This window comes from Heteronotia binoei, chromosome 14, assembly GCF_032191835.1.
Source record: "Heteronotia binoei isolate CCM8104 ecotype False Entrance Well chromosome 14, APGP_CSIRO_Hbin_v1, whole genome shotgun sequence".
Taxonomy (NCBI): domain Eukaryota; kingdom Metazoa; phylum Chordata; class Lepidosauria; order Squamata; family Gekkonidae; genus Heteronotia; species Heteronotia binoei.
Genome location: NC_083236.1, coordinates 3274408 through 3287418, shown reverse-complemented (window position 1 = coordinate 3287418; position 13011 = coordinate 3274408). Strand labels below are relative to the sequence as shown.

The window sequence follows — 13011 nt, the reverse complement described above, 5'->3', positions numbered from 1 at the left end:
ATAAAAATATGGAGCAGAGGTCCATCAGTGGCTATTAGCCACAGTGTGTGTGTGTGTGCTCAGCAGATTTTAATAATACATTGTTTATTTTTAATGTAATAATTTACAAATTCATGAGTTGGTTAGTAGACCTTTCTGAATTGAGTGGGGCCTCCTTCTGAGGACAACTTGCAACCTCAGAGTTCCTAGGACCTTACATAAGTCATTTGAGCAGGTTTTATTTTCACAAGAGCCCTGCAAGTGGGGCTAGTAGTAGTCGCCCTGTTGTTGCAGACTGGCAGGGAGGGGCCTACCAGGGAGACTCCAGCTGACTTAAAGCTGTGGAGTCAGTTCACTGCAGTGAGGGAACTGGGGGTCTTCTGGCTTAAAGCTGAACTTCTTTGCCACTGCAGTAGCAGAGCCAGGCAAGAGAGTGCAGGGGGTGGGGGATATGCATCTGATAGCTCAGGCTGACATGACATTAGGAAAAGGGTGTATTTCTTGAAATCCATACTGGACCAACCATGCAGGGGTGGCAGGTCCATCAGGGGAAAGTTCAGCTCCTTGTCTTCCTCACTGTAAAAGTGAAGGGAAACGAACTCTTCCTGCCATTCAGCTCCCTCCTTAATCAGTCTTCTTTCTGGATTTCTACACTTCTCCCCCCTTCATAAAGGTACAGGCTCTTTTCTGGGTCAGAGCCCACAGCTGCTCAGGGCAAAAGTACAGAAAGAGGGCGAGACATATAACAAGAATAAACGGCAGGCTTGGACAGTGAAGGTGTATGGAATCAGAGACTAGCAAGGGTAGCAGAACCCGCTGCCTGGTGTCCATTTGTGACTGAGAATCCGTGGGTGTGGCCTGCTCTGGAAGGGCCTTTGCTGGGCTGTCTGGTTCACAATCCAAACAGAGGTGCTGAAGAGGAAGAAATGGAAAGCATTTTATGCAAGTGCCCTGGAAAAAATGCATCGTACACCCAAACGGGATGTGCTGATGATCAGAGGTGACTGGAACACAAAAGCAGGAAACAAAGCACTGGCTACCAATCAAGTACCAGATCCGCTTCAAGGTGTTGGTACTGACCTTCAAAGCCTTGTGCAGGCCTGGGACCAACGTAGCTGAGGGACCACCTCTCCCATATGTGTCCTGCAGAGCTTTATGCTCAAGATTTGCTGGTTGTTCCTGGTGAGCTTCAGGCCGCGCAGGACTTACTGCCATTCTGCAGGGCCTGTAAAATGGAGCTGTTCCACCAGCCCTTTGGCTGAGGTGATGGGCGTCCAATAAAACACCTGGTTTTCCCTGCTGAAGTTGAAGTTTCTATCTTATAAGGCCCAAATTAGACTATTTGAGAGCCCCATTGGTGCCAGCTGGAAACCATATGTGTGGCTCAGCTAAGTTATGCTGTTTTAATTGTTTTAAACTATTTATAGTTTATCTGATGTTTTAACTTTTGTTGTAATACAGTCTGAGCCTGATCGCTGGGAGGGCAGAACATAAACTGAAATAATCAGTAAATAAAGCAGAGTCAAATTTTGTTGAAAGATTTGGGCCTGGAGCAAGAAATGAAACAGGAAAACAACTCAGAGAATTCTAAATGTAATGCTCCAGTGACTAACACGTAGAGACAAAGAGAGCTGTTCTAACAACCAGTGTAAAGAAATCAGAGAGAACAACGACAGATGTGTTCCGAAGGATCCAAGAAATCCAGGGGGAATTTAAAGCACTGCTGCTGAAGGTTAAAGCAGGAAGCGCCAAAGCAGGATTATAGCTTTTTTTTATTACTCTTGTTTTTTGTTATTTACCATTTTATCAAAATAAATGAAAATCTAGGGGGGCACAATTTTAGATTCTTGCTTCCAGCATAACATTAGTTGGTTATGACTCTGCTTCTAGTAAATAAATGAATCCTGCCCTACAAGTCTGTGTTTGTGTGAATCCCCCACCCTCTGGGTCCAGCCTGCATAATTGCCAGAAGTTAACTTTTTGTTTGAAGGATGAAGTAGCTAGATAGTTACTCCATATTTGCAAGCATAATTCATTGTAAGTGTCCAATATGGGCCATGTTAGTCTGTCTGTAGCAGGAGAAAAGAGCAAGTACCTTGAAGACTGATAAAATTTGTTTCAGGGCAGAGCCAGTTTGGTGTAGTGGTGAAGTGTGCGGACTCTTATCTGGGAGAACCAGGTTTGATTCCCCACTCCTCCACTTGCACCTGCTGGAATGGCCTTGGGTCAGCCATAGCTCTGGCAGAGGTTGTCCTTGAAAGGGCAGCTGCTGTGAGAGCCCTCTCCAGCCCCACCCACCTCACAGGGTGTCTGTTGTGGGGGAGGAAGGTAAAGGAGATTGTGAGCCGCTCTGAGACTCTTCGGAGTGGAGGGCGGGATATAAATCCAATATCTTCTTCTTCTTCTTTCATAAGTCCCTGCTCACTTTACAGCTAGAATATGAGTCCATCTGTCCTATAGATTAGAAACTGGAGAGAATCCAGACCTAGATTTCCTGTCTCATTACCAATGCTGATTTCTCCACGCCTGCTACTACCCCACACATCACACCTAATCCAATTAATAATAATAATAATACTTTTTATTTATATCCCGCCCTCCCCACTGAAGCAGGCTCAGGGCGGCTTACAACATATTAATTCAATATAATACAATAACATCATATAATTCAATAAATACTACATTATAAAATTACACCACCTGTTGCCATTTGCCTGCTAATGTCATTCGACATCGGAAATCATTCCACTCTCCAAGATATAAGGACAGATGGACTCCCATTCTAGCAGAACCTGAGGAAGTGACTGCAAGGACTCACGGAAGCCCATCCCCAGCCACAGATGTTGTTCATCTTTAAGTTGCTGCTGGACTCTGGCTCTGTTCTGTTGGGAGCATTGGGACGCTCATTGTCACCCAGTTAAATAAAACAGTATCAGTAAAAGAAAATGTCCTTATTCACAGAGCACTAAAGTTTAGGGAACTTTTATCCCAGGCTTATTAATACCCAGCTGCCTTTGGGGTAAGAACATTCTCCAGATGAGTGAGCTTGGAAGATTCTGTAAACTGGGTGGGGACAGATTTACTCTCTTGTTGTTGATGTGCTACAAATGACTTTATATTGGTGCACATGGGTAAAGAGGTAATTAAAAATACTTACGGGCTAGTAATTTGTGAACTGATTTGCATGGTGGTTTGTCATTATTAGTGCAATGGCGCCAGAAGTGACCTTTTTCTGCATCTCAAATGAGACACAGGCTCTGACAACAGTTAAAGTTGAGTGTATAAAAATTAAAACAAGCTTGTGTTTTCTCTCTCCACAGGAGTCTATGCTTTTGGATTTCTATTTATGTTGCCTCAGCTATTTGTAAATTATAAGGTAAACTGAACTATAACTGAATTATAAATTATAAAGTATTCAGCTGAATAGTTCATCACTCCATTTTTATCTAACCACTTTCACTTCTTTCAGAATGTATGAATTATGCTTTTGTTTCTTCCAGATGAAATCTGTTGCACATTTGCCATGGAAGGTATTCACATATAAAGTAAGTTAATTTAACACTTCAATATTTGTAACACTAATCCACCAGTAATTGCCGTGTGCTTGAAACATTAAGCAGTGAAAAATGGGTTATCTGAAACGTTGACCAACCTATAATTATGTCACTAGTCCATAACTTGGATAATGGCAATCTCCAGTTACAGTATGGAATAGAACTCTTAACCTAGTTTAAACAAGTCACCTGGACAGATTTTGTGCTCTTTTAAATAACTACTATGTATCTGATTCTCTGAAAATTTGGAAGAACTGGGGAGGGATGGTGGCTCAGTGGTACAGCATCTGCTTGGGAAGCAGAAGGTCCCAGGTTCAATCCCTGGCATCTCCAACTAAAAAGGGCCCAGGCAAATAGGTGTTAAAAACCTTAGCTTGAGACCCTGGAGAGCCGCTGAGTAGACAATACTGACTTCAATGGACCGAGGGTCTGATTCAGTATAAGGCAGCTTCATATGTATGTTCATATGTATGAAGTTAAGATACTGGAGAAGGTCTTAGTTGTGTTTGCTGGAATCTCTTCAAAGGTCATAAATTGTGCAGGTCTCATCAAACTAAGTGCAGGTCATATACTAATGTCTCTTTGCATATTGATCTATATTGGCTTCCTGCAAAGAGGAAGGGACGATCTCTGTTCAGCTTGAGGGGGTCACACACCCTGCAAGCCTGCAGTTCTAGAGCTTGGCCGACCCCAGAGGTCATCACAGAGGGTCAGTGCTTCTTTTGCCTACTCATTTCGCTTCTCCCCCAGAGCTAAACTTACACCAAGGCAGGCTGCTGTTCCATCTCGTTCAGCGTTCTCAGCTCTGAGTAGTGGTAGCTTCTCAGAGGCTCAGGCTGCGTTTGGTCTTTCCTTCCCCTCACTGGGAGAGGCCCTTTGAGCGTGGCAAGGCAAGGCCGTGGCTTCTCCCTTGGTGCGCCGAGTTTTATTCCTACAGAGGGCCCATTTTATGATTAGTTCTCTTTTGTAAACGTGGGTTAAACTGTGACATGGCTTTGCAAATGGAGGAACTAGTATATTTTCCCACATCCTCCCACTGCTAAATTTCCATTAATGCTTAGTGAGGTGTTGTGGAGGGGAAGGGAGCAGGGCAAGTCTGGCTCTCTTTGGCTGGCAAGTCTGATTTCATCCTCCTTTTAAAACTGGCTGTTTATCTTTTAGTAGCTTATTGGGATGCTGTAAAAATACAACATTGACAACGTGCTTGGAGCATGGTACATTCTGAATAACATGCAACTGATGCATTGCTAAAGATGGATTATGTTAAATATTTGTATTTGCTGCTTCTTGGCTTGCAGTGCCTCTTGAGGCAGCTTACAATAAGATCCAGGTGCAAAACACAATCATAAACATACTAAAAACAAAAAAAGAACATCTCTGCCCAATTTTAAACACAGCAGCAGAACCACCCCCCCCCCAGAAGCCCAGCCAGTAACCACAGAATCTTGAAGCTGCTTAAAGTCAGCAAAACAGTTTTTAAAAATCCTCACTATAGTAGCATATCAGAGTCAAATCTTATCAAGGATGAGGGTATAAAAAAACAAAACCTCCCAGATGACCCTGTGTATTTCCTTTTTCTTCCAGGCATTCAACACTTTCATCGATGATATTTTTGCCTTTATCATCACGATGCCAACATCTCATCGGCTGGCGTGTTTCAGAGATGATGTGGTGCTCCTGGTCTACCTTTACCAAAGATGGTGTGGTTTTCTCCTGTGCTTTCCTTGTTTTTGTTCCACAGTTAACTCTTGTCCAAAAATGAAAACCGGATCTGTGCAGCAAGCTCCAGATCCTGGCTCATGCCAGCTGAAGTTACCTGTTGTTGCCAACATAATACCAAAGGGCCTGGGAATACTGTGAAGGAGATGTTGTCAGGAGGGGGGGGGGGAGCCCACATTCCCCAAAAACACAGTGCAGTCCTAGACAGAGCTTGCAGCTCCACAGCCAATCGGAGTCAAGGGGCATAGATGTGATTTTGCTTCCAACTGCGCTGTCAGTCTCTGAGTAGAGGTAAGAAAACAGAAGTGCTGCATGCGTGCTACTCCTTGGCGAGGGCTTGTTCCGTGCCACTCCAGCACTCATGACACCATGAAACTGCTTTGCTTCTCGCTTTTGGAGAAGTTTCTCACAACACCCCTGTTCTCTTGTGCTTCCTCAGAGTTTTTTATTCCTTTGTTCTGATTCTTTCAGACAGGTTGTCTGTTGTCCAGTGATTTTTGTTTCCTGCACCCTCCTGGATCTGTCTTCTTTAGGTTGTACATTTGCAGATAGGAATTTTCTCCTGTTTTGTTTTTACCCAGTGCCTATAGATCGTAGAAATAATAATGTCCTCGGTGTTCACTCACACGTCACAGAAGACAGGAGCGAGCTTGGTGTTTCCTAAAGGGGTGGGTCAAAAGGAGCGGACAGCATCGCTAGCCCCTGTCGCAGTGTGCCCTCTGAGCATGCGCTTTCACCTCCTCCCAAGGAGGGCCAAGGCTGCCCCTCTTCGGCTTCTGCTGACAAGAACATGGTGCTGAGGAGCAGCCCTTCTAGTTGCCAGGTCCAAGGGGAAGAAGAGAATGCAGAATGCAGCTCTTGGGCTGGGAGGAAAGGAAATGTTCCCTCCTCTATTTATGTATTTATTTATTTTGTGGAATCTGGAAGTCAAGGATTTGTTTTATTATTTGCTAGCTGGTTTTATGTAAGTGATTGATCCCTCCATTCTGTACAAAACAACCAAAGCAGCTTACAGCCTTATAAAATCAGAAAAATCATAGTACATTTCATAGAAGGGGGCCATAAAGGCCATCTAGTCCAGCACCCTTCTCAGTGCAGGATCAGCCTAGAGCATCCCTATAGAACTGCCACAAAACTTATTAACATAATCAATTACTAGCTGAAAAAACTAAATATTAATCAGCAGTTACAGCTAAAACAAGCAGGGACAGCGGTAAAATTAAAATAACAATAAAGAACCATTTAAAGCAAATTAGCAGTTGCACAGTGCAGCAACTTAGTGATTTAATCAGCACAGTATAATGTCTGCATGCCATGGAAAAGCCAGCTTCTCCTGCTAATAAATTCAGAGTTTGGAAATAACCACAGGAAAAAGCCGTATGTCGTGCATTCCCCAGCCTTAACATCAGACAACTCTGGTTTGGAGAGCAAGGCCATAACCAGGGCGGGAGGGGGTGGAATACGATTCCCCCAGAGGGGAAGGAATGGCGTGACCCAGGGCCTGTCAACTCACTGGGTGGGGCCTGATGGTGGCATGTTGAACAGCAGCATTACTGGTGCAGCGTGCACGTATCACGAAGGACTGTCCTGTATGGGGATATGTGACCTGGAAATTAACTGTGTGCAAAGGATGAATTGCAGTTAGTGCTGGGGTGTTGCTCCCCCTCTCCACTTTATGTCAGGCCTGGTAGAAGAAGCCATGAAGTGTGTGTGTTGGGGAAGGAACCCACCCACTCGGTAGCCTCAAGAGTCCAACCTGCTGCCATGAAAACTGGTTTCAGCCTGCTGCTCTGGGGCCCTGGAGATGAGCCCCAGAACTTGAGCCTCATGATCAACACCTGAGACCTCGGATCCCATTGAAATAGCAAAAAACTAAGTTCCATGTATTGATTTGGCCCAGGCAAGTCCTGTCTCGGGAGCTAAGCAGGGTCGACTCTGGCAACTACTTGGGTTGGCTTTACTCAGCCACCTCCCTGAATATCCTCCAGGCCCCAGTAGAGGTCAGTCACCAGAGGTCAACATGACTTTCAGGTGCAGACACGCACAATTGAAAAAATAAAAGGTTAGAATTTTTTCCAATTATTACAATAAGTTAGCATTTGTTCAGAACTATAGAGCTACAAAGTTATAGTGTACAAAGTGAAGTAGTACACCAAACGGCATACCATCTGAGGTCCAAGGAAAAAGTGATTTGCTAATATCAAGGGTGGTGGACGGCAGTCCTCCTGACCATAATGAAGGCTCCAGAAGCATCCCTGGACTGTGTTCTGGATCACGCAGGGGAGTGTGCAGCCCAGTCTAAGAACAGGCAGCACGCCTACCCCCAGCTTGGCTTTTTCCCTAAGTAAACTGCATTTCCATCATGTCTAGGCTGAGTTTCCATTTCTTTGCCCCCATCCAGCTCCTTTTTGTCTCCAGACACACACTTGATAGCTTCTTCTTCTACCTCCCTGGAGCTGGATGGAAGGATAGGTGCCTCCTCAGCCTCCTGATCTCCAGTTACCTCCCCGTCAGCTTTACTTAAAGAGCCGCTGGGGCTTGTGAGAATGTCAGCTAGTACTTGGGACAGCAGCGTTCCAGTCCCAGCTCTGCCATGGAAGCTCGCTGGGTGACCTTCAGCCCGTCACAACCTCTCGACCTCACCTACCGCACAGTGTGTGGATTGCAGGGAAGGAAGAACCATGTCATTAAGCCCCGTTGGATCCCCATGACAGAGAAAGAAAAGTGGGATGGAGTATATATATACTGTATATATATATATAAAAAAAAAGATGTGGAACTGCATTTTGGTGATATTAAACTCAGACCTGGTCTCTCCCCCACCCCCACCGCCGCCAGTTTCATCCTTCCTCTCTCCATCAGTGGGCCTTTGGCTAGTCGTAGTGATGAGGTCCATTACGGAGACGTTTGCAGGACTGCTTGGCTGCAGGGGAGGAGCAGTAGGCAAAGCCAGGACCACCCAGCAGGGTCTTTGTGCTAGAAAATGTAACCGACACCTCTTTTTCTCTGCAGGCTTTATCCTGTGGATAAGAGCAGAGTGAATGAATACGGAGAATCTTATGAAGAGAAGCCAAGAAGAAAGCCCCACAAAGAGTAATCTGAGAAAACTCCTTGGACTGAGAATTGGCTGCACATGGTTGACTTTTGGGAAGAGACTAAATGCAAGAGTATTCTTCAAAGCTTGTGACAGAACTTCATGGACAATATATCATCTGCATTGCCAAAATAAGTTTTGATTGTCTCTGGATCTAGCTGTCATTTCATGGTTTGCGTGTGTGTTCAAGAAGTCTGCCAGTATCTTTGCCAGGTTTCAGTCAGCCATTTTAAATTTCCATGGAAGTTTCTACCTGCATATTGGTAGCTTCCTGTTTATGGGCTGGATCACATGGATTGGTTCAGTTAGCGGTGGCAAAGCACTTTCCTCTGCCTTACGCTGGAGGAAGGTGCCGCTGGTGGCAGACAGGTTATGGGCCCCAAGGAGGCGATCCGTCCTCACATGAGTTCCCCATGCAGGGGGAGAGAGCAGCACAAGCATGCTGGCCTGGCCCCTGCTCGACCGCAAGATTGTCTAGGTGATGCTAATTCAGGGAAGAAGGTTCCTGCCACATCAGCAGCACTCAGAAAATGGCATCATTGAGCCCAGACCGTTCCAGCTCCACTTGCAGCGTGCAGAGGAGGCTGATGCTTTCCTGATGTTCTTCCCTGCAGGGTGAGTTTAATGTGCAGACTGGCTGCACTGGGCTCACTGTCTTTACCTGCTCAGCAATTGTTATTGTGATGTGTCTCTTTTGGGACCACTTTTCTGGCTGTGAGAACTGCACGTGCATTGTGAATAATAATGAGAAAACAAACAAGCAGACCCTTAAACCTTTGTATGGGTAAAAAAAAAAGTTTTAAACCCTTCATTGGACCAGTTCCTGGGCACAATCCATCAAGAGTTAAGCCATGCGGAGTCCTTATTTCACTGGGAGGGAGAGAAGCTCATGTTAACATCTCCCTTTGAAATCATTGAGGGTTAAAAAGTGTAACTTCAGCTAGAATGTCGCCCCCCCTCCCCCCTTGCCGGTTTGTGTCGCCTTCAGTAGTCGTGTTCGTTTGAGACAGCAGAACGAAGTTTGGGTCCATTGAACTCCTATTTTGCTGTGATACTAGGTCCAGCAACTGAACTAGGAATCGTTGCTGCAGTGGCATATGCCATTCTAGGCAGACACAGGATGCAGCTTGTAATATTTGTTTTGGAAAAAAATTGTTTTTAAAATGGCAGAAGCATAAATCCAGCTGAGCATATGCAGCAAATAATAGTCAGTAGTTAACTTTTTTTATACTGAAAAACAGTTTCCTTCAACCTTTGAGCTGGATCTTCTTGATTCCCTCAAATAGGACCATGTTTGTGTGTGAGCACCTTTCAGTTATAGTTAGCCTTTTAAAAAGTATACGAATACCTTCTTGCATGACACACTAATTGTGCCAATTATACTTCAGGGAAAACTGTAGACCTTTCATTTTTAATTCACATCAAACAACAGTATAGGATGTTGGGTGCAACAGAAGGAAATCTGAAGGCATCAAAGTAAAAACTACAGTGGGCATTGTGTTCAAAACCTGCATGTAAGAAAAATTTGCTCCCAGTTGCCATACGTTTGTTTGTTGCTTGGTGGAGGGGGAGGTTGGGGGGGCTACAAAGTAGAAATTTACATTCCAGTCATTTTATATATTTGCTTGCTGCATTTACTGTTAAGTCAAAAAATGCACTTCTACGTGAGGACTATAATTTATTCTAAGCATGTTCAAAATGGCAGTGAGATGAACTCCTCAAGACCTTTGCTGCAGCAGGGGTATGAAGCACTGGACACTCCTACAAGCTTAGAGCTTTGAGGCAAATCGCCCTTGAATTCCATGCCATTGATTTACTCCTGTGTAAAAAGACATCCCTGGTTGAGTCCCCTGATTCAGGTCCTTTGAGAGCACCCTGCAGGTGAAGGAGCTGCTTTGCCCTCCTGTCCTTGAGGGGACCCTCGGGAGTGGCACAGGGCAGCCATTGTGCACTGGGGACTTGAAACAGACTTGAACATGTTGAATTCTGCCTTGGGGGGGGGGGGGAAGGGGTTATTTTATTTATTTTGGGGACTTATACTCCACAAACAGGCTCAGGGCAGCTTACATCATGTCATACAACAATGTGTTTGTTTTGTGTTGTGCTAAAAGGAGCAGCATTCGGGATCACTAAGTACACCACAGTTTCCAGAAACACAAATCCAGCAATTTTTAGAATGACAATGTTCCCCTCCCCTTGACTTTTTTGTTTGCTCATTTCTTGAAGCAGAGAGTGGAAAGGCTGCTTGGCGCACCCCACCCCACTGGGAGAGCGAATCCGCAGGGCTTTAGACTGCTTCCTGTGGCCGGGTCAGCTTCCTGCTTGTGCTGCACCTGATGATGGAAGCTTCGGGATGCTTTTCAGAGCCTGAGTGTTAAATGTGGGGAACGTCTCTGCCTTTCAACATTCCTTCTGTTTGCTGTGGTTGCTTTTTGGCAAGTCTCGGGGGTTTGGACTCCGGGGCTCTTCCACCAGCAAAGGCTCTCTTCTGGCACCTCCACTAGCAGAGCAGATCTGCAGGATCCAGCCCCCATATCTCTAAGTGCTATCAGTTGTGTTCATGATATTTTGTTAACTTTTCTGGAATCTTGTGACTATGACCATGTAACCAACAAAATGGGGTGTGCTGCATTGTTGAAAATAAACTTAAAATATGGACATGATCCAGCCAACATTAAGGTACTTTTCAGTCCCATTAATTTCAACAGAGATTTAAGTCCTTACAACCTTTTTTATAGAAATCTCGACTTCAAGAAGTGCTTAACCTGAGCTGAGTTGTGCCTTGTGTTTTTTAAAGTTCTACAGAAAAAGATCATCGTTGGAGAATTTTAGAAGCTCAAATCAGACCACCAGTCATATCTCAGCAGAGACCCATGTTTGTGTCTCAACAAGTCAGTCATCTCGGTCATCATTTTTAAAAATGCCTTTTTTTAGCAAGGAGCTGGCTACTCTGCTGTTGGTTCCTACTAGGTCACTGCAGGTTGGAAGTTCTGGGAACTGGCTTCTTTTTGGAAGAAAAAGCAGACTAGGGAAGATGGAGCATTCAGCCTCCTCTCCTTCCTTGATGTTTGCTTTCCTTGCTGTGCAGAAGTTCCGAACTCCCAGTGGGTCTGTGTAATTATGGCTTAGAGGTATCTGGATGATGCAAAGAAACCCTCTGAACCCGTGCAGGGGGGGGAGGCTCTTCACAAGCATGCCAGGCGCTGGCAGTTCTTTCTGGGGGACAATAATGCACACTGCCAAGCAAGTGGATCACTCCTGTCTGGATCTGCCTTTGCGTCTTACACGAGGTGATACAGAAGATGTAGCTGCCAAGGATTTCAAGTCGCTTCAGATAGTGCAGGCCTTTCCCCTTAAAGGAGTACAGTTCAAAGGTGTATTCTTATGCCTGCCTTAATATGCTGTTGATCTTGGTGAAATTCACCTTGCATGTACATCCATTTGTAAGGTTCTTGGGGCAGGGACCTGTGGTAAGAACCCTTCATATTTAAATAGGTCTTCAGCTGCCTGGTGACGTTACATCAATTAGGGATACCAGCTGCTGGGTGGGACCTGGGACAGCTCGTCTTCCCTGCAGAAGATGGGTGCTTTGGAAGGCGGGCTCTAGAGTGCCCGCTGAGGTCCCTGTCCTCCAGCTCCACCCCCAGATCTCCCAGAGTTTCCCAGCCTGGATTTGGCCACCCTACCCCCAGTGGCTGTGGGGGACCTGTCAGCAGCCCTTGCAACAAAGCCAGGGTGGCACAGTGGGGCAAGCACAGGTCGAGCATCTGGAACACCTGAGGCTAGGGAAGCTGGCTGGGCAACCTGGGGTCAGAGAGGAAGCCTGTTGCTCACCCATGGGGCTCTTGGATGGTGGTCTACCCGCCAGGGTCGTTCTGAAAATAAAAATGAAGGGGAGGGATCAGCATGTACTATCAGCCTCATAGGGTTGTGAGGATAAAGGGTTGAAATGCTTTCCCTATGAAGAAAGGTTAAAACACGTGGGGCTCTTTAGCTTGGAAAAACATTGACTGAGGAGTGACATGATAGAGGTTTACAAGATTATGCATGGGATAGAGAAGGTAGAGAAAAAAGTCCTTTTCTCCCTTTCTCACAATACAAGAACTCGTGGGCATTCAATGAAATTGCTGCGCAGTCGGGTTAGAACGGATAAAAGGGAATGTTTCTTCACCCAAGGAGTGATTAACATGGAATTCACTGCCACAGGAGCTGGTGGCAGCTACCTGCATAGATGGCTTCAAGAGGGGATTGGATCAACATATGGAGCAGAGGTCCATCAGTGGCTATTAGGCACAAGGTATAGATCAGTGATTCCCAACCAGGGTACCCCAAACACTTCCTAGAGGTATGAGATTCAGATGTACCATGACGCCATTCAAACCCCCCTGCCACCTTCCTCCAACCAAGTTATATAGGAGAACACTCTGTGAGAGCTTTAACTAATATATACTGAAAACAATGTTTTAAACTATTTTAAATCACAATATTTCCACATTAATTTGAAACTATTTCACAGTCCATTTTGCAATATATAATGTTTTTCTTTGTTGTAGGGCTTCCTCAAGTCCCATGCACCCATGCCGGTGTGGCTGCTGCTTCTGTCCACTTCCAGAGAATCCTCCAGGCAGTTTCCATTGAGCTCTGCTCTGCTTATTTCCAGGGATC

At 45.3% G+C, this 13011-nt stretch overlaps 1 protein-coding gene across 1 annotated transcript in view; it reads left to right on the top strand.

Annotated features, from left to right (window-relative positions):
• Positions 1 to 11024, top strand: part of CLPTM1L (CLPTM1 like) — a 32035-nt gene extending 21011 nt beyond the window's left edge. The window contains exons 14-17 of the mRNA XM_060253976.1: positions 3300 to 3355; positions 3480 to 3524; positions 5118 to 5233; positions 8265 to 11024. Of these exons, the coding sequence (XP_060109959.1) occupies positions 3300 to 3355; positions 3480 to 3524; positions 5118 to 5233; positions 8265 to 8349 (302 nt within the window). The 3' untranslated portion in view covers positions 8350 to 11024. The remainder of the gene's footprint in view (positions 1 to 3299; positions 3356 to 3479; positions 3525 to 5117; positions 5234 to 8264) is intronic.
• Positions 11025 to 13011: the final 1987 nt, after the last annotated feature.